This window comes from Engraulis encrasicolus, chromosome 4, assembly GCF_034702125.1.
Source record: "Engraulis encrasicolus isolate BLACKSEA-1 chromosome 4, IST_EnEncr_1.0, whole genome shotgun sequence".
NCBI classification, from domain to species: domain Eukaryota; kingdom Metazoa; phylum Chordata; class Actinopteri; order Clupeiformes; family Engraulidae; genus Engraulis; species Engraulis encrasicolus.
Genome location: NC_085860.1, coordinates 52,216,364 through 52,239,131, shown reverse-complemented (window position 1 = coordinate 52,239,131; position 22,768 = coordinate 52,216,364). Strand labels below are relative to the sequence as shown.

Genomic DNA, 22,768 nt, shown 5'->3' with positions numbered 1-22,768 from the left:
GTATTTTGTTTTTTCTGAGTGAACAAGAAATTTAAGTGGTTAAATAAGTTGCTGAAAGGTCACTGATCATTGTGTCAAAGTGAAATTTCTGTAATGCTTTCCTATGAAAAGATATACTCAAAAATCTGCAAAACTGTGAGGGGTGTATTCACTTTCGTGATATACTGTATGTCATCCTCACATCCTCTTTAAAGAGCTGTTACAAACTGTCTTAGTCAGACACTAACCATTTTTCAATTTTACTCTACTCTACTGTATTCTATTCTGTTCTATTTCACTGTATTCTATTCTATCTCCTGATGCTTTGTTCAAAATTAAGGTTTGGGACGCAGCTGTGCCCGGTGTGCAAGGATGACCTCCGTGAGCCTGTGGCGCTGCCCTGTGATCACATGTTCTGCCTGGTCTGCGCAAAACAGTCCGTGGGGACTGGAACTATGTACTGCCCCGTTTGCAAGGAGCCTGTGCCTGATGACTACCAAATGCAGCCCTCAGAGGAGAAACAGTAAGGACACACACACATACAGACACAGACACACACACACACACACACACACACACACACACAGTGTGCGAGTGTTTTCTACGAGGCTAAATGTCGCAATGAGGGTATGCGAGGATGTCCAAATCGGTAACCGCATGGTGTTTGCATCGCTATTCCAGTGTCCGCGGTTAGGGAAATCATATTAAGTTCCACTGCTGCTGTTCCTTTGCTCCCACTCTGAAGAACGACTTGCTAAACTGAAAGTAGAACGCGTACTACTGTCTCTGATGTAGCTGGGGGGAACAAACAGGAGGAGCAGTCCAGAGCTGAGCAGTCGGTCCTTTTTAACCCTTTTGACGCCACAGGTGTTATCTCTCCTAGACTAAGGTGCACTGCACTCTACTATTTATCACTATTTATCCATTATAAAAGATGAATTGTTGGTCTATTTTTATTTTTTATATTTAAGGTATTTCATGAAATGTCATCAAACTTTTCAAATATACACAATTTTGTAATTGTTTCAGTTTTGGATGACTTTTGGTTAATGATGTTTTAAACTAATGGGTAGTGTGTGTGTGCGCGCCAGCTCACTCTTTTTTGTTGTCAGCTCTATGGTTAAATTAAGCACAAAAATGACTAGGGTAATAGAGTTTGGGCCCACCTATGCAGCAGCCAGATCAACTGAAATAATATTTTAGCACATGGAGTTACACAGATGCTGGCTACTTGATTTGAAATTATAATAAATTATCTAAGGAAGGGGCCGATTTCATGAAAACTCCCGCAACATACAGAAACCTCTTTGACAAGTCATGACAAACATCTGGTGCAGAAAGTGACTAGGGAGCAGGCAATGAGAATAAAATAACACAGTGAGCAGTGTGAATGTATGTATTACATTACATTATAGCAATGTAATAACAATAGCAATATTATACCATGTAACTAACACACACACGCACACCCGTGTAGTGGTATTAATTTTAATGTTGGAGGTATTAAAAATGGTATTAAAAAGCATTAAATTGGGTGATGAAAAATGTGCAGATACCCTGTCATCCCTTTTCATTTCGTTTCGTTTCGAGACGATTCGAGCCAACATAGCCCCTTCTCTACCGGATTTTAATCTGGGGTGTACTCACTTTTGTGAGTACATGTTCAAACATTAATGGCTGTATTTTGTTTTTTTCTGAGTGAACAAGAAATTTAAGTGTTTAAATAGGTTGTTAAAATGTCACTAATCATTGTGTCAAAGTGAAATTTCTGTAATGCTTTCCTATGAAAAGATATACTCAAAAATCTGCAAAACTGTGAGGGGTGTATTCACTTTCGTGATATACTGTATGTCATCCTCACATCCTCTTTAAAGAGCTGTTACAAACTGTCTTAGTCAGACACTAACCATTTTTCTATTTTTTTTCTATTAAGGTTTGGGACGCAGCTGTGCCCGGTGTGCATGGATGACCCTGTTGAGCCTGTGGCGCTGCCCTGTGATCACATGTTCTGCCTGGTCTGCGCAAAACAGTCCGTGGGGACTGGAACTATGTACTGCCCCGTTTGCAAGGAGCCTGTGCCTGATGACTACCAAATGCAGCCCTCAGAGGAGAAACAGTGAGGAAACACACACACATACAGACACAGACACAGACACAGACACACACACACACACACACACACACACACACACACACACACACACACACACACACACACACACACACACACACACACACACACACTGTGTTTGGAAGTTGGTTGCCATAAGCGTGTATCATCTCAGCTGTGTGTGTGTGTGTGTGTGTGTGTGTGTGTGTGTGTGTGTGTGTGTGTGTGTGTGTGTGTGTGTGTGTTTGTTTGTTTGTTTCAGGGCTCTGATCACTCGTTATGGCCACTTCAGGCAGCGCTGCAATGCCTTCTTCATTGCTCTGGTGTCCAGTGGGTGTTTCCGCCATGACACCCCGCCCAGCCGAGAGGTCATTTGCCACCTCCTCTCATTCCTCATGGTGGACACAGGGACACTAACTACCATCACAAGTGAGACACACAAATGCAGACATTCGCACTTTCATCTGACACAGACAGACAGACACACACACAACCAGGGGCGGAGTGGCCCACCTTTTCCCACAGGGAGAATTTTCCCCTTGGCGGCCCTCTTTAAAAAAAAAAAAAAAAAACAAACAAACAAAAAAAAGCGAACAACATGGTTTCCTAACCAAAAAGACAAAAGCCACGAAATCTGCAGTCGTACTACATGTGAACATTAGTGTAGTCAAAATATCAACCTGAATTGGAGAATTTAGCCTACACCTTGATGAAATGCACAGCCAGTGGTGTAGTCTATGTAAAACGCAGGTATACGCACCCATTTCAAAATGTCAGGGATTGCAGTATACCCACTTAAAATGGATTGATCCATTATTTACAATAGCACAAATGTATACAGTACACATAAAAAATGCTCAAATATACAGTATACCCACTTCAAAAAGTAGACTACACCACTGGAGCCATCATCACAGTCCAAAGCATTCATATGCCTAGGTTAGGCTACATCACGCTACTGTTCCATGCAAATGTGCACTCCACTGTCATTTTGACAGTGTGAAATTGAAATATCGTTTAAGGAAGACGGATGAGCATGGGCACAAAGTTTTGAGTGTGGGAATTTTTAGAAGAGTAGGCTTACAAAATATAGTATAGTAGCCTATAGTTTACAAAAAGTCTGTCTACATTGTGCAATAAATCCACCATGCAGCAAATAAGCCAAACCTACTTCAAAGCACAACCATAAGTCAACAAAATGTATAACCAAACAGTGTAGGCCTACCTTAAAACGCTGTCTTCGTCGCAGCAAATGTCTTTGTTTCTTGCAATTACATTTTAATCCACAGTTTAGGCTACACACCCAGCACTGCTCACATCAGAATCTTCTTGTGTGGTAGGCCTAATTATTTTGTTCCATTTCTTCAGACATTACATAGGCTACATCCTAAATTTGTCATATTTAAATGTATGTTTGATATACCATTATTTCGACTGTAATGAGATATACCTCTAGTTCTAACAAACCAGTGCCATCAAAACATGTACAACGTTTTTTCCTGCTTAGCTGCAGTTCACTTCCTTACCACTTGGTGGAGTATATTCGTAACCCAAGTCAATAACCACAGAACAAGAGAATCTGGAGTGGCAGACTGTAAACTGTAACAGTCATGTGGAAATCGGAAAATAAATCACAACTGACTAATATTTCCGTTCCTTGGTAACCAATCTAAATATCACAGGTTCTTGAAATACTGAAAACGAAACTATGTTACTAAGATCTTGTAAACTTCCGCGATCTACGGTGTATGAACATTATCAGTAGAGAAGGGGTGTGGCCAATTTACTGTTTGACACCGTCACTGAGGTATTGCGGTCGGGTAAACGGTATATATACTGTTGAGTCAACCACTGTGTATACAAGAATTGATTTGTAGCTAGTTCGCATTAGTTTCGATGCTGGGCTATCAGAGATTATAATGCGTCCGAACACTTTGGGGCCGTCTGAGAACATTATACGGCCGTTGTAAAATATTTCGCGGCTGCGGCCCACCGGGACAAGTCCCCGATCTCCCGATGGCCACTCCGCGCCTGCACACATCCAATCCTGAACCACATACGTATCTCCCCAGGTAATAAGAGTGGAATGCGGACAAAGGCTCTGTCTCCCTTTGATGACAAGGTGGACAAGACCCCAGTAGTGCGCTCAGTGATACTCAAACTTCTCCTCAAATACAGGTGTGAACAATCACGTTTTCTCAGCACTTTAGTCCATCTTTGTGGTGGACTTGTGGATTTTGTGAACCTTGTGTGTGTGTGCGTATGTGTGTGTGCATGCGTGTGTGTGTAGTTTTGAAGATGTGAAGGAGCACCTGCAGCAGCACCTGATGGATGTTGAGAGCAGTAAGCTCCTGGAAGAGTCTGACAAATCCGAGCTTTACTCACTCTACATCAACTGCTTTGAGGTGAGTGAGTGAGTGAGTGAGTGAGTGAGTGAGTGAGTGAGTGAGTGAGTGAGAGTGTGTGTGTGTGTGTGTGTGTGTGTGTGTGAGTGTGTGTGTGTGTGGTGTGTGTGTGTGTGTGTGTGTGTGTGTGTGTGTGTGTGTGTGTGTGTGCCCAATTCCTGGACCCCACATGATTTGATCCCTTTTGCTGGGGTAATTTTGTGTGGTACTGGTGAAAGTAAAAGTGTCAAAACATTTCCTCATAGGCTTAAGTATTGTTTGGTTTGGGCACAGTTTAGCATTGTTATATTGTTGAGGTTAATATGAATGGAATGGCCCCACAAGGGCCCCACAAATATATAAAGATTGGGCTGTTTGTGTGTGTGTGCGTGCGTGCGTGCGTGCGTGCGTGCGTGCGTGCGTGCGTGCGTGCGTGCGTGCGTGCGTGCGTGCGTACGTACGCACGCGCGTGTGTGTGTGTGCGTGCGTATGTGTGTGTGAGAGAAAGAAAGACAGAGAGTGTGTGCCGACTGTGTGTGTGTTTGAGCTTGTGTACTGTATGCAGGGGGGTCATTCAGGCGGGTAAATTGTGACCACCAGGGCCCCAGGTATATAGAGGGCCCACACACAGTCCAAAATATGTATTGGAGCAGATTGTACATGGGGCCCACAATTTGCTGCTACGCCCCTGACTGTATGCCTGTGTGTGTTCCTAGGACTCCATGTTTGTCCGTCTGCTCTGGTATTCAGAGCGAGAGAAGAGTTTGCATTTTCAGGAGGAGGGTTCTTTCCTGCGTGACTTCCTGCATGCAGGGCCAGCAGACACTGTGAGTGTTGAGATACTGCAACAGCTTGCTCGTGTACGCCTCGCGCTGGACACCGCAGGAGAACTCATCGCTAGTGCATACACACCTACTGGTAATGTGCGCACGCACACACACAGACACACACACAGACACACACACACACACACACACACACACACACACACACACATACACACTCAGACACACACGCTCCATCAGTGTGCATGCACTGTAGCCACTCACAAGTGTAAGCCTAAATGCTTACATAGATGACCAAGGGTTATTGCCAGTGCATACACATGAGTACACCCCTCACATCTTTGCAGATTTGTAAGTAACGTAATTCCTCGAATAGTAGCCGGGGTTACTATTTTTTTTTTTTTTTTTTGGACCAGGCTATTAATCGGGGTAGGCTACTATTTGAGGGGGGCTCCTATTTTTAAAAAAAAATAATAATAAATTAAACGATCGTCATTTTGAGAGGAAAACCCATCATTTTTTAGCCTACTGTTTATTTATTAATAATTAATTAACTAATGAATATTTCCTTTGTTATCGTCCCCTCTTATTGCATCTGTTTTTAATTCATGTCGCTAAAGGTTTTTTGGTGGTGTAGAACATAATCCACGATTAGAAACAAGCGCAATTGCTTAATTACTTTAACTTGTAAACGCAAAACATTGCCAAGAGAAAACAATGTTACGTGTAGGCTAAGACATTGTCTGTGTAAGTAACATTAGCACAGCGCACCAACCCGGCCGCAATGGCAATAGCCTAATGACGAGTGTTTTCCCCCCACGAATTTGGGGATGGCGCAGCCTATTTCCAAGCATGCCAACACTTCTGTTCTCTGGACAAGCAAGCCCCATACTGTGATATAGGCATAGGCAATTGTATCCTACAAGTAGACAATTATTTAATTTCAAATAGATAAGCATATTTCGGTGCTCATAAATGTCACCAGAGAAGTGATAGGCCTACAACAGCGGGCTATTTGGCATTAAGGAATTGTGATTGAGGGTGTGCGCAAAAATGTCACATTCTCCTTCACCTGGGGCAATGTGAATGCTCCCGCCAGCTTCTGAAAGACAAGTCCCATATTGTGATAATAGCGGTGGAAAATATCCTATGTCATCTCATAATCATCTCATAGGCCTGCGATGTCATCTCTTGTTTTAATTCTAGCGAAACAGTCATTTGTTGGCAAGAACAACGCTCACATTTTATACCATAGCTTACATTTATTCATTCATCATGTCCTTTCTAATTTCATTTGTTTTTGATTGTCCTTAAAAGTTCTTTTTTTTTGGTGGTTTAGAACATCATTCACCAGAATTAAAAGTGCAACGCCAAACTAAACGTTGACGAGCGAATACCAACTCTGAACAAGACTCAAACACAAACTGTAAGACACAGACAGACCACCCACACCCGTAATGTTCGTATCGAATAAATAATTAAATAAATAATCCAGCGCCTTGCGCTTCGTCAGGTTCACCTGTGCGGTAGATTACTAATGACTGCACTTCGCGAGCACATGGAACCTCACTCTTTAAATAAATAAATAAATACATACATAAATAATAAAATAAAATAAATAAATAGAACGGCAAAACGGATTCATGCCTCATGATCATGCAAGACTAGGCCTACTCTTCAACATTTTCGTCTTCCTCCACCTCATCGTCTTCCTCCTCCTCATCGTCTTCCTCCACCTCATCGTCTTCCTCCACCTCATCATCACTCCCATCCTCCTCAATTAAATTCTCATTATCAAAAGTCTCTCCCTCGTCCTCCTCCTCCTCCATAGCCACCACTGCTGCGGTCACCGACACCCTGGCCTGCTGTAGCATCTCTCTCCCAGCTGCGCACGGTTGCCCTTCCTTCAAACAGTGAATCATGTCATCCTCTGTCCCATCTGCAGCCACAGTGATTCCACAAACCTTATAAGAGAATACAAGAAAGACGCATTAAACAAAGGTGCGTCCCTTAATGATTAGTGATATACTTCTGCAGACTGCACACACGATACACTCACCTTGAATGACCGCTTGATGAGGTCCGCATCCACCGAAGCCCACGCTGCTCGGACCCAGCTCACAATGGTTCGCTTGTCAGCTGCTGTCATATTTCCCCCCTTGGTAAAGGTTTTATTTCCTTCCTCTGCCAGCCATGTATCGTAAGACTTCTTCAGATGAGCATTAAACCCGGCGTTCCAGCTGACATCCGCAGGCTGCACGTATTTCGTGCACCCGCCGGGCACCACAGCCATCTGCATACGATACCCTTTCTTCAGCTCAGTCTTGGTGGCCTGGGAGATATGGCACCTGTAGCTGTCCCAAACCAGGAGCCGCTCACCACCGAAGAGCCGTCTGCCAACCACTTTTGTCAGCCAGTCAGTTGTCAAGCCGTCATCCATACACCCATTTTTTGAAGTTGCCAAAACCACATCATTGGACTCCGCTGCTAGTGCCTTGACCTCTCGTATGCCTCCCTTAAACACAACGTATGGCTTCAGCTTGGTACCATCCCCTTTGGCTGCCAGCACAACTGTAATGTGACATTTCTCATGCCCGGTCGTTTTGAGAGTTACACTCTTAACCCCCACGGTGTCCACTGTGGTTTGACCGGGCATGTCAAACCAGCAGGCGGTCTCGTCCATTGCGATGACATCCGAGTCTTTCAGCTTTTTTTCGGCAATTTTGTGGTTGGCGTAGTAGGCCTTGAGCCACGGCCCCAAATTTTGGCCATAAGTGCCATCTGGGGGGGGGGGGGGGATGCTAACATTTTTTTTTGGTAAGGTATATCCCCCCACTACTAGAAAAAGCCTGATAGCAGTCACAGGGTGGTAGCGAAACCCCTTTTTTCGGCTCTTGAAGTGACTACCCCCCTCTTTTAAATTCCATTTATGAATTCGGATGCATATCTAGATCAGGCTCATTTTGTGGGGTATTGCCAATATTCTATACCATGGTGCCTTTCATTTTTCACTTCAGGCTTTCATTTAAGATCATTGGTGAATCTGTCTGACATACACAGAGGTCACAGCACTTCATTAAATCAGACATAGCTCACATTTTCCAACAACTCTTGGCTAAACTGTCTGCTTTCGTTTATCTCTGTGGCGTGAAAGAACACCAAGGACATAAAATTGGACAACCTCAATACTCTTTGGAGTCTGCTGATTCAGAAAATGTATAATATGCCCATACAATTATTTGGTATGCGTTTGTGAGAGCGTTAAATTTGACTTGTGCAACCAGCAAAAGTCTTCAAAATAATAGCCAATACATGCAGGTCATCTGTTGGAAATATTGGGCCTTTTTCCTTCCAAAGTTTCTGCTTGGCATCACTGCTTGGCATTAGGCCTTCATTTAAGATCATTATTAAATCGGTCTGACATACTCAGAGGTCACAGCACTTCATTAAACCAGAAATAATAATAACTAATGTTGCCTAAACTGTAGGCTTTAGTAGGCTTTCTTTAAACCATGGGAAAACATCAAGGACACAAACCCCAACCATTTCAATATTCAAGGCACTCTGCTAATTCAGACAATGTATGATATACCAATACAATGTATTGTGAGAGCCTTACAAAACGCCATAATGATCATTAATATGACATATTTTAAGTCCAATTCTGTCCTAACTCTTTATAGACGTAAGCAAAGGTGTAGGTTTAACTTGGAAAATGGTGGGGACATTGCCATGGCAAATTGTCTGGGTATGCCGTTTTTACATTATATTTGTGAAAAAATGGTGGTGACAAGCTAGGTTTATCTCACAAATGGTATGGACATGTCCCCACCGTCCACACCTAAAATTACGCCCATGGACGTAAGGAAATGTAAGGAGACATAAGACGTAAGGAGATAAAAGAGATGAGCGGGGGCATGGGGAGGCACTGTATGTAGATGTAGAGTTGGGGGGGGGCAAGTGGGAGAAGTAGGGGTGAGGTGAGTAGGGGCAATTGAGGGGGGCACTGTTGGGTGGGGGGCAAGGCCAGGGTAGTGGAGGTAAGTGAGTGGAGGGCACTGTTGAGTGGGGGGAGGTGATTGGGGGGGGCACTGTGAAGTGGGGGGGGGCAAGGGGGTAGTGGGGGTAGGTGAGGGTGGAGGGCACTGTTGAGTGGGGGGGCGTGGGGGTAGGTGAGTGGGGGGGGGGGCTTAAAGGAAAGTGAGGGGGGTTGGGGAGATAAGACACTGTAGGGTGGGGAGGGGAGTGGGGGTGAGATACTGTAGATTAGAACAGGTGGGGGTAAGGGTGGATAAATGTTTGAAAATATTTGGAATAGTTTCAGAAACGTCTACCATATTGAATGTTGGAGGGAATTTGAGATGCCCTAGTTTCAGCAGTGTTGTGTATATGTTTAATTGAGCAATTTTTGACCACTTTCTTTAGGATATGTCAAGGTGACAAAATCGAAATCGACCTTCTATTGTTCAGCCATGCTCATATCGGACTGTGTGACAACTAGCCTAGAAATCTAGACGCCCCTAGGGGTTTGGCGGGCCAGGCTATGTGACAACATCAGCATCTTCAAAATGACCCGTAAACAGTGGCTGAAAACAAACCATTAACCTATTAATTAATAGTATGAACATTGTTTTACTCTGTATATATTTGGTGTTTGTGGTAAAATGTCATGTCTTCTGTAATGCAGTATTGTTTTTTTTATTATGGGTACCTGCCTTAGGACTACGGATGACATTTGGAAACTATGCAAGTACCAACATATTTATATTGATGTTTTTTTTAACTGATGTATTGATTAGTGTGTATTATCCTAATCAAATGAAAGAAAGAAAGAAAGAATGAATGAATGAATACATTTGTCCATTAGGCAATAGGAAATAATTGTGCTAAAAAAAAGGAACTGTACTCATCAATGAATATTATAGGCTTACGTCATTGCAAGGACCATAGGCCTAGTTATTTCAGCAGTTGACTGTCTATGTGCCATTTGACCATTGTTACAATTTGTAGGAGGACCATTCTCTGCTTCAAGGAAGCGAAATCAAACTTATTTTTTGTTTCTTTAGTCAACCTTTGGTAAAATATCTGTTAGAGAATATAACAGAAAAGTGCTGAAAAAAGTAATCTACTATGTAGTATATTATGGCCCCACAGTATTGACAAAATGAAAGTCATCCATTTTGGGAAATAGCAGCCATATTGAATTTTGACACAAATTTCAAATGGCATCAAGTTTGAATTTCTTCTGCTCGCGCACGCGCGCGCGCACGCACGCACGCACGCACGCGCGCGCGCGCGCACACACACACACACACACACACACACACACACACACACACACACACACACACACACACACACACACACACACACACCTTTTCTCTATGGCAAAAATTTAGCCTTTGAAATTATCATTTGGGGAAGGGCTACCATATTGAATTTTGGGAAATAATTTTCAATTTCTATCAATAAGCTTTTGGTCAGTAATCTGTGAAATGTCTGGCAGGACAATAGGTCTATTATTAAGCAGTGCTGCATGTGCAATTTGATCATTTACAACAGTACCATTTCAAAGCGGATTTATACATTCTTATGCACATACATTCATACTGTATGTATATACACTATACATACATATATTCATTCATTTTTCTTTTTATCCAACATTTGTATGCATGTCTGTAAGGAGATTGGTCAGAATTGGTCAGAAAATAGGTCATTAGGGCCTTGAGGATCATTACAGCCTTTTAAAGGCTCCTGCAAATATTGTATGGGTACATTATACATTTTCTGAATCAACAGCATGCCTAGATTTTTAATATCATTTGGTTTTGTGACCCTGATGTTTTCCCATGGTATAGGGACAACATAAATCATACAGTTGAGGTGGAATTTGTGAGAAATTACTGGCTTAAAGGATAACGCCAGCCAATTTCAACATGCATGTAATGCTACCCTGGACTTGTCAGTACCTTAGATTTTTTTTCTTCAGCCTTTTCCAAGATCCTGGTCATTGTAATGGGGGCAGGTGTTACCTTTTGGGAAAATATTTGGAGTAGGCCCATGGTAAGATTTTTTTAAATGCAAACAAAATCTGCCCCCATTAGAATAGCAGCATGCAGCATCTCCGGCTACTGACAAGTCAAGGGTAATGTGAGCAATACAACAGCATATTGAAATTGGCAGGAGTGATCATTTCAGTATTTTGGAGGGTCTTTTCAAGCCTTTATTTTTTGTTTATATGAGACAGGACAGTGAAGGAGGTGACAGGAAGCGAGTTGGGAGGGAGAGATGGGGGAGGGTCGGCAAAGGGCACGGTTCAGAATCGAACCCGGGTCAGCCGCGTAGTAGACCAGTGTCCTACCATTAGGCCACGATAGGGCCGATAAATTACTGGTTTAATGACCTCTGTGAATGTCAGCACAAACATTGGCAGGAAAAAGGCCTGATATTTCCAGCTAATGACCTGCTATATTGGCTACTATTTTGAAGACTATTGGTGGTTACACAAGTCAAATTTTAGGCCCTCACAAACATATACAAAATAATTGTATGGGCATATTATACATTTTCTGAATCAACAGAGTCCACCGAGTATTGAGGTTGTCTAATTTTGTGTCCTTGGCGTTCTTTCATGCCACAGAGATAAACGAAATCAAACAGTTTAGCCAACATTTGTGAGAAAATGTGACCTATGTCTGGTTTAATGAAGTGCTGTGACCTCTGTGTGTGTCAGAAACATTCAGCAATGGACTTAAATGAAAGAATGAAAGGTGCACAGACATGTGCAAACTGAGAGTGTGCGGAAACCAGGCAACCATAGACAGTTCAGATGAAGGGGATGACATGGAAGATGAAGAGTACTGACGAAGAAATAGTATAAATCTACATGAAACTATTCTTTCATTAAACATATTTCCTTTGCAACATGTTTCTTTATTGGCTTGCAACCCCTTGTATAGGATCTAAGTCTATTTGTTAGCCTGTATAAAATGTTGTATATGAACATTAATCTAAATTCTGTTATTGAGATACCATATCTGAGTGGTTTAAGTAAAGTGTTACCCAATGCCCTACCATTCCAGGGTCTACCGTTTAGATAGTATTTCTTCACATACACTGCAACAGTGTTTCTCAAACTTTTCGTGCCATTCCCCCCTTCAGAGGAAGGGTGTCTGTCTGCGCCCCCCTCGAGCAAAATGGTTACGAAAATACAAATAAATAGGTCGTCGTAAAGTTTATTAGAGCCTGATATACACGTACAGTATGGCCTATTATGTTCTCTAAATATTAGTGAATAAATTAATGAATACATTGTGATTGTAAAGGGAATGTGTTGACTTAATGGCAAAGCAGAAAAGTATTAAAAAAGAAAAACCTTCTGACTTCACGCGCCCCCCCTCCAATACCTCTGCGCCCCCCTAGGGGGGCTTCCGCCCCACTTTGAGAAACACTGCACTACATTAATTGAATACTTTAACAACTTGTGAATGTAATGTACATTCACATATGAACTACAGTATAAACAAAGTTTGTTTAAGTAAAGTGATACCGGGCATTGTATTAGTCCATTCTCTTGGGTCCTATTTTGAAGACATTTTTGCTGGTTGCACAAGTGACATTTAAGGCTCTCACAAACATATACAAAATGATAGTATGGGCATATTATACATTTTCTGAATCGGCAGAGTGCCCTGAGTATTGAGGTTGTTAACTTTGGTGTCCTTGGTGTTCTTTCATGTCACATATGTAAACGAAAGTGCACAGTTTAGGCACAATTTGTGTGAAAATGGGAGCTATTTCTGGTTTAATGACGTGCTGTGGCTTCTGTGTATGTCAGACAGATTCATTAATGGGCTTAAATGAAAGCCTGAAAGGTCCCCTTTCCAGTGATAACAAGCACGATGGTATAGAATATTGGCAATACCCCCAACATAAGCCATAACTACATACACAGCCGATATTAAAAAACAGTATTTATTATAGGGGGGTAGTAACTTCAAGAGCTGAAAAAAATGATTTCGCTACCACCCCATGACTGCTATCAAGCTTTTTCTACTAGTGGGGGGATATACCTTGCCAAAAAACATTGCTAGCATTCCCCCCTCAGATGGCACCGGTCGACCCCTGCGGCTCATAGTAGGGGCTCTAAGCCGAGAAATCGTTACGCGCTGGATAGAAGCATATAATTCGGTACACATGTTCCTTGAGTGATTTGAAGACATCCTAGAAGGGGTGCCCCTGGAAAAAAAATTGTCTACCATGTCATATACAATATGTCATGTTGGTAATGCATTACATTGTTTTTACATGGCATTCTACTTAGCTGAAAATGTTAATATAGTCCTCAGCAGAGATGAAGCAAGGGTAGTCTGCTTGACCAGATTGATAAAACTACAAAATGTACATAGTGTGAAAGTATGGGTGAGTCTGTGCTTACGTGCTTGACAGCATGTAACATTGTGAACGATTTGAGAAGATTCTTGGTCTGAATTAAAATGAGCATTGCCCACACTAAAACTATGGTGAGAATAGACTGCTCCTAATGCTCGATCTGAATGGGATAGTGTCAGTGCAAGATGCCCTAGGTAGCAGGTTCTCCATCCTCTAATTTCCATAACAGATAAACGTATTTTATTTGTATGAGAGAGGGTAAAAGACAGGACCTTTCCATATGTATGAAGAACCCCAAAAGATCACCTAATTCTATATTTTTACAAGGCATTGTGCATATTCTGAGAGCATTTCAGTCATCTTTAGAATGGCATTACAGATTACTCAATATAGGCCTACATGTAGGCCACAGTATGGCTTCAGTTTAAATTAAATGGAAATGATTTCTTAGTATATGTTGAGTAAGAAGACAGAGGTAAATTGTTTTTTTTATTTGCAGACAAGTCCTCATCTAGTACTTGTGCCAAGTTAAGTTGCTATCAAAACTGCAGCTGATGGACAACATGTACCGTAGGTCTTGTGCCACCCTTACCCATAGGAGAAATATCTATATAGAAAAACAATTATCATATGAAAGCAAATCATTACCTGTACTCATTTTCTTGATATGCAAGGCACACAAATAGTCTGGGAGGAAGGATAGTCTATCACCCCCCCCCCCCCCCCCCCAAAAAAAAACAAAATGCAACAACACTTTTTTAAACCTTCAAGATTTTGAGTGGTAACAGTAACATAACTCATTCCCACTACACCCTTTTGCATAATATTGTACATGTCCTCAGAATGCTCTACATGTTTCAGTTCTATGTAGTTGTACTGTACAGGACAGTACAGTGCAGTGCAGTACAGTACAGTACAGTACAGTAGCATACAGAACGGTGCAGTATAATAAAGTACAGTAGAGTATAGTACAGTACAGTACGGTACAGTAGCATACAGTACGGTGCAGTACAGTACAGTAGCATACAGTACGGTGCAGTCTAGTTAAGTACAGTACAGTAGCATACAGTACGGCGCAGTCTAGTACAGTACAGTACAGTACAGTACAGTACAGTATAATACAGTAGCATACTGCACGGTGCAGTAGAGTACAGTACGGTATATCACATTACAGTACAGTACAGTACAGTACAGTGTAATACAGTAGAGCACAGTATAGTTTTGATGACTTTTAGGCTACTTTGACTTTAGCCCTCCAAAGCCAATAGAATGTCCACATGCTGTTGTTTTAAGTTTTTGAAAGACTATTTTAGTAGCCTATGGGTGCATCCCAATATGTGTCCTTGCCTCCTCCACTTGTGCTTGTCTCCTCGTCCCGCCTCCTGGCCCCTCCTCCGTGGAGAAAACTATAAAGTTTCCCAGCTGTCAGCCTCGCCACAACAATTTTTGAGGGACTGTTTTTCATTCACCATCCCAATTGCAAATGAGAAAAAGACTTTACAATTGAGCTTTTGCAAGATATTGAAATATAATGCTGTTGTCAGTGATGTCATCATGACGAGAAGCAAGTGGAGGAGGCAAGTGGAGGAGGCAAGGTCACATATTGGGATGCACCCTATGTGAGAGAGGGAAGGCAGGCAGACATGTTTTAAATAAAGGACCACACCCACAAATAAAAAATAACCAGCAAACAATAAATTAAGTGGTTAGGTAGCCAACATGTCATCTAGATTAAAGCCAAAAGTAGACAAAACAGACATGTTACCCTTTTGCTCTTTTAAAATATAAAGTATCTGTCAATATATATGATACATTCATAAATGCCCTTATCACTCCATTGTACATTTAGGACTGAGATATACATATCTGAACATCAGCATACATTTTATTTTGTAATGGCCTATAGTAAATCATCCAAGCTGTCACTGACACTTGATATGTACATGTATTATTGACTTGATTGATATGAATATTTCAGTTGGACTCCTAGGCTTAAATCATTGAGGGGGTCCTAAGGAAGTAGTAGTAGTTTGTGTGTGTGTGTGTGTGCGCATGTGTAAGTGGGATTAAAATTATTGTTTGCCATCTATCTTTGTCTGAAGAGCAGACTGAGTGTCTGAACCTGCTAATGCTAGCATGCTAACATTGGGAGAGTTATGTGTGGCCCAGTTCAAGGGTTTATCTCTTCTCCCCTAAATTTTCTAACCACAATTTTCTTTTTGGATTTTATAGATATGACCCACTGCAAGTTTTTAAAACTCTTAATGAATGTTGGTTCAATAGCTAACGATCTCATTCTGACCATGGTTTTTATGATTTTCCTCTTTTTGAATCTAAATAAGACATATATAACATTGTTTTCATGGTAAGTTTTGCACATATTTTCAAAGTTCAGTTTGTATACATCACACACAAATAGGTGGATTGGCCCATAACACCATTATGTCCAGGCAGTACAGCATTTTACTACTATTGGCTCGTTTTGGGCAGCCATCTTGGATTTACCCCATACAAATGACCTTAATGACATTGAAATTTGGGGCACCCCTTCTGAAATGATGGAGAACACCCTAAGGAAGGTCTACACCGATTTTGGTGCTTCTATCCAGCGCGTAACGATTAGGCCCTTTTTGGACGGTAAGAGACACAGCTATCATAGCCTATAGGTGATGAAGTCGACGATCTTAGAAATCGAATGTCTCGCGTCAGACTGGGCCAGCGTTGTGCGCTTCCTGAGGGAGAAGTGGTTTCTCTTCAGGAAATGCTCGAGCCATGCCCGGCTGGCATTGAAGTTTTCGTCTCGACAATCCGTCATTTCATGGAAGATTTCAGCTGCTTTAACTTGAATCATTCGCCGACTCACTCGTAGATACCTCTTCCGTCGCTCCTGTATCCAGCAACTTAGTGTAGCCTCCATCTCCTCACTGACAGGGCGCCTCCCGCCGCCTTGAATTCTTGCCTTCCTCAGAGAAATGAGTTTCGCGGCATCGACAAGGGCATCTTTTTGTTTTCTCCACGCCCTCACCTGCCTGGGATCAATTTCAAAATGACGGGCTGTTTCTTCACTCGAGTTTTCTTCGGCATATTTCAGCACCTCAAGTTTAAAGCCGACTGTAAACTTTCGTTTCGGTGCCATGTTTAAAGGTCTGTGACTCTGTTTGCCGTACACCCGTTCACGTCTGTCGTAAAACGGGCCGGCTACTAAACGGAGCAGGTCACTCAACGAAGCCAGTGTCTATTTTTCAGTTTTTTCACAACACCGGGTTACAAAACGAGGCCGGCTATTATTAGGAGCCCGGTTTCAAATCGAGGAAATACGGTATATCTTTTCATAGGACAACACTAAAGAAATTTCACTTCTACACAATGATTAGTGACCTGTTAACAACATATATAACCCTTTACATTTCTTGCGTCTGACAAGGGGCCGTATTGGCCCGAAACATCTCGAAATGGAAAGGGATTAAAAGGGAGGTCATCAGTGTGCGTTTCAACCTTTCTTTACATTGAACTTTTACATTTTCAGTCTGCACCTGTCTAAAATAGATGGGAAAGATATACTTACAAATCTGTGAAAAGGGGTGTACTCACTGTGAGGGATGTACTCACTTCTGTGACATACTGTACAGGTAACACGCACGTGCTGTGTACACTCATTGCAAACACCTACGTACACTGTGACAGGTAATCATAACACATATTGCTAAGGCTACACATATCTACAGTGTTTAGGCAACCACAACACACATCCCCAGGATTTAGAGACAACCAGTTAAGCATTAATAAATCAATATTAAACATCATCATCAATATTCAAACATTAATCAATATTATTTGGGGCTGCATGTTTGACAAACTGTGTATTTATTTATTTGTGAAATTTGACCATTTATAGGAGGTCAAGAGCTGCTGCGGTCAGTAACTAATTCCTTCTTGGCTGAGGTGAAGAAACTGTGTGAGAAGAGCAAGAATGACTGGTATCGCGTCTACCTGATACGCAAGATACGCAGCCAGCAGGGGGAAGAGTTTGTGAAAATGCTCCTGACAGAAACAGAAAAGCAGTGGATGTTTCCAGAGGATTTACGACAGCAGGTATGTATACATAAGATTTTTTTTTTACTCAATTGTTTTCACACAATTTCTGGTACTTGACACACAATTCTGAAAACATCTCATCCAGCTCATGAACCAATGGCACTGAACGTCAGACAAATTGACACTCTTTACAGTCATATTTCAATTCTAAAACGCACTTTTTTAAAAAAAACTAATCTCTGCACACAATTCTCTGGATTTTACACAATTTTCATTACATTAAATACCTGTGTGTGTGTGTGTGTGTTTGTATGTGTGTGTGTGTGTGCGTGCGTTTAGACCCAGGATGGTGGCCAGATGGACCAGTTCCTGGTGTGTGAGGGAGACTATAAGAGCATCAGAGACGCTGTTGCTAAGGCCATGATGGAGGACAAGATCGAGATGATACAGCAGGCCTGTGATGTAAGGGTGTGTGTGTGTTTGTCTGTGTGTGTGTCAGTGATGTGCGGGCCGGCGAAAAACAAGCTGCAACTGCCCGATTTCCCCCCTAGCCCACACGCTCGCCCGGACCGCAAGAAATATTTATGAAAGAATGTTGACCCGCCCCGCTTCTCGACTCGAAAAAAAAATTAGCCATTGGTCAATATGAACATCCTAGCATCATTGACAATGCACAACAGACCTTAGGCTACTCTTATGCATTTATATTTTAAGTTGTAAGATTGCTTGTATGTTTATGTTGACAGATTTCCCCCGCTTCAGCATTCAAAAGTTAAATTAAGACTCGTAAGTGAAGTACACTGAGACCGTCAATAAAGGTCTCAGCATGGTTCACTTCCGAGGGCTCTGGTAGCCTACACTTTGGAGCGTTCACTATGCACAGAAAATGCTAAGTTACAGGTCTGAGTTTGCTTAAATGGCTGAAAGGGACCAGTGAAAATACCTATAGGCTAGTGACAATGGCACAGCACCTTGCCTTTACCTTCGTTCGGTTTGGTAGACTACTCCTCTGTACTTTTCCCAAACTGAAATTGGCTTTGCTTGTTCCTATCCTGAAGTTCAGGGACATGGTTTTCATAACCCGTGCAACTGCGGGCGCCCGCTGACTTCGGGTCAGCCTGCGCATCGTGTGTGTGTGTGTGTGTGTGTGTGTGTGTGTGTGTGTGTGTGTGTGTGTGTGTGTGTGTGAGTGAGAGTGAGAGTGAGAGTGAGAGTGAGAGTGACAGATGTGTGATGTGTGATGTGTGTGTGTGTCTGTGTGTCACAGGCCTGTAACAGTCCTCCCCTGAAAAGGAGTGTGTATCTGCTGCTGGCTCTCTTCAGAGAAGTAACCTGCCTCTACAGGAGACGTGACACAAGCCAGCACCCGTCTCAACAGGTAATGCATGCACACACATACACACACACACACACACGCACGCACGCACGCACGCACACGCACACACACACACGCAAGAACTGTCCACTCTCCACTTCCATACTACATCGCTTCAATATATGGGTTGGGTCGCTGAAACGGGGAACGGGACATTAAAATGCAAAAAAATTACATCTAAGAAATTGTATTTTTTGGGGGGAAGACCCCCAGAACCCAGCCAAAATGAACTGTCCGGTATTGTATTCATTGACTGTTGACAACCCTAGTTGTGTAGTTGTTTCAACCCTAATTGAAATTATGAAAACAAGGCAATTCTGTATAGGATTATCAGTATTGCATTGATTTCTACATATTCAACACACTTTTGAAACATGTACTGAAAACTACGTAATCCTCTGCTTCAATGTTTTTTTTGCGATGATGTTACTAATGCAGCCCGCTTGAGATCACATGGGTTGTATGCAGCCCCCAGACCAAAATGAGTTTGACATCCCTGGTGTATGCGATATCTTCCTACATTCCTCTTTACCTTAGTTATGTAATGTGCTTTTCATTACATTGAAATGTATTGATTTTCATTCAAATCCTTTGGACAGTTATGGGTTTTGGGCCTAAAATAGCAATATAATTTATATTAAGATAGCAAACCCATATATTGTCTGAAAGCCCACACTCTCCAGATATGACATAGCAATAGTTGGGATTAGACCCACCCTCCTACAGACTTCTGCATCAATCCTAAACTTGCATTATATTGCTGAAAAAGTGTACCACGTCTGATACATTTTGGCCTATATAATTCATAGGAAAGGAAATTATCCATGAAAACTTTATATTTTCAAAATCTCTATGGTGTCACTGTGATGTAACAGCAATAAAGAAAGACATATCCCATCATCGCAGACACTTGTATACACCTACACCTACACATAAGCATGTATTGCGAAATATACTGGGTATCCTTATTACAGTTTTTTCTGTTCGCTAAAGCACATTTTTTGCAACCTTTGGCTGCTTTTGCTGAACTCCTAACACAGATGCACAAACCTATAACCAAATCAGCCAAACTAAGGGCGGAATTCTCCCGTCTCCACTTAAGTCGGTTTTACGCACGCATATTTTACGCGGTCTTATCTTGCGCGTATTCTCCCCTCTGGAACGTCGCCACACCCCTCGCGCTTAACTCAGAAAAACAGCGCGTAGCCCAACATAGGCGTGATATATGCTAAATGGGGGGATGAGTCTCCGCCAAGTTCATCAGTTGTGGCTACAAAGAAACTATGGCGCATGGATTTTCAGATCAACCGTGTGAAAACCTCGGCAGTCCATTGAGATCCAACACTGAACTTTAACTTTGAATTTAAAACCACGTGCCAAAAGTCCTCTTGCAAAAGCGTTTCAAAATCTAACCTCCGCTCCTTTTCACAAACACAAGGCAAGTATTGGAGGTGAGATATTGAGATGGAAACGCGATGTGTCCCATTCGCGGGAACTCAGCTGAGCGTTTTGGTGCGCAACAGGTTGATTGAAATAATAAACATGATTAAACGTTTTGTTAAAAATGGAGTTTGGCGTGTTGCCTGGACAATTCCGGAAATCAAAAAGTGATTTAAAATGCTGATCATTCCCACATTTAAACAAACACATAGTAGGCCCATTTGCTGACTTTTAAAAGTGTTTCTCCGCTTCTCTGTACAGCAACGTGACATTAAAATAATTGGAAATATGTGGATCTCAGCTGTCCGTCAGCATATTACGCTTAGGCCACATGCATACTGAAGAATGAACAAGGAAATCGATCGTCATGAAAAAACGGAGACTTTATATTCTGTCGCAGACATGAGAATTAATTGGACATGGGCATGCAATGCCAAGCCAGGACTTAAACGCGCAGCTGATGGGGTGCAATAGAGACCAGAAGCGAAATGCCAAAGACATGCTCTGAGGCCTACCTTTTACGTTTAGCTGTAATGACATTCAGGAATTATTTTCTGCCCTACAAAAACAGATAGGACAACCTGTAGCCTACCTCAGTATGTGGTGGTTTTGTATGTCGGGCATCAGTTCAGAAAGTTTAATAGGTTACATGCACATATGCACGAGTTCCAATAAATCTGGAGGAGTTGAAATAAAAACCCTTTACTTAACGTCGTGGCTACAACATAGTAAAAATGGTGAAGGTTGTTTTTGAATAGGCATACTTTGGGTGGCTGTGAGGACGACTGGAACAGCGGTCTTTAGTCTGACGTGCCTTGTCAATTTAGCCTACTTTTGCATGGTGCAACCTGCAACGAGGTGTTTTTGGTTTTGGTTACCGTCCGTGGAGACAACACGATGATCCTCATACTGATTAATTAATGACCTGCTTTTGTTTGTAAGTTCACCGATATGAGAACATGCTCTGGGCAGGTGGTCATATTTTGTCACAATTAATGTAGGATTACGATTTGGACTTCCGCTGACGGTAAAGAACATCAACAAAGAATACCGTGTAACATGTTCAAAATGCAAGCCAAGCGAGCATCAAATGCAATATTACATTTTACCTCATAGTGGCGCTTGACCATATTACAGCCCTTTGATGTGCGTAAAGGCAAACGCGCTTAAGTGCACGGGAGAATACGCTTAGGATTCATTTACATGCGAAACTCCCTGATTTTGGCCTGGCCCCACCCAAAGTGCGCAACTGGTAAAATCGCGCGTAAACCCCGCTTAATCACAGACTTGAGTAACCGCGGAGGCGCTGTTAAGCGCTTTTTTTGACTTAAGCGGGTGGGAGAATTCCGCCCTAATAGCACAAAAACTGATTAGCACTCAGTTTGTAATGTTATAAAACACACTTTGCATAACTGTGAACACAACTCACTGCTTTGCATACAATTTGCAAATTATGAACACACTCCTAGAAAAAATATACACATTCGTGGATATGTTGTACACTACAATACCAATTCTTAGACAATATGTGACAGGGGGAAACACCTTTAGATAATCTCTTCACCTGGCAACCGGCATGCTGTATAAATAAGTCACAGGTAAGCTTTCTGTGTACAAAATAATGGAAGGAGAAAGAAACACCAGAAGATTGAGGATCAGAGGAGGGTGAGGAAAGGGAGAAAGGAGACAAAGGCACATAATCATATTCGTTGACCATGTCATCAACCATGGCATTTAGCTACAGGTAAGCTGGTGAAAGGGTTCAACCCAATCTGAGCCGCTACACTGTAGAGAGCATAAGCAGAACATTTCACGCTGAGAACCGGTATGTAGTCATTTCATACTCAACAGCGCAGTATAGCAAATATGTAGGCCTACAGAGACAGTATATATGTATATGAAAGACAATATAGTATATACTGACTGTAATGTGTGAAATACAGTAATGTACAAGTGATGGGATTGCTACTTTACAGAATTACTAGAATTCTGAGAGCAGGCGGCAGAGACCAACTGTGTGTTCACACCAGAGTAGGAGACCCACATTCTGAATATGGTGATGGCTAACAATAAGGCTGCAGGAAATTCAGTAGGCCTAAAAGAACATGGCAGAACCTTTGCAAAAATAAATAATGAGAGCATCTCTGCAATATCACAGCTAGTTGAAAGAAACAAAATTCACATGAAGCAGGTCTACAAGGTTCAGAACATATAAAACAACTATATTGATATGTGGGTAGATGACGGATAGGCAGCAAAAAACATT

At 42.0% G+C, this 22,768-nt stretch overlaps 1 protein-coding gene across 1 annotated transcript in view; it reads left to right on the top strand.

The window, feature by feature from the left end:
* LOC134448122 (E3 ubiquitin-protein ligase rnf213-alpha-like) overlaps positions 1-22,768 on the top strand; it is a 195,616-nt gene that overhangs the window by 134,697 nt on the left and 38,151 nt on the right. Inside the window, 10 exon segments of the mRNA XM_063197880.1 lie at positions 1,913-2,095; positions 2,352-2,518; positions 4,162-4,267; positions 4,380-4,494; positions 5,190-5,396; positions 15,390-15,395; positions 17,123-17,135; positions 17,572-17,744; positions 18,027-18,149; positions 18,955-19,065. Of these exon segments, the coding sequence (XP_063053950.1) occupies positions 1,913-2,095; positions 2,352-2,518; positions 4,162-4,267; positions 4,380-4,494; positions 5,190-5,396; positions 15,390-15,395; positions 17,123-17,135; positions 17,572-17,744; positions 18,027-18,149; positions 18,955-19,065 (1,204 nt within the window).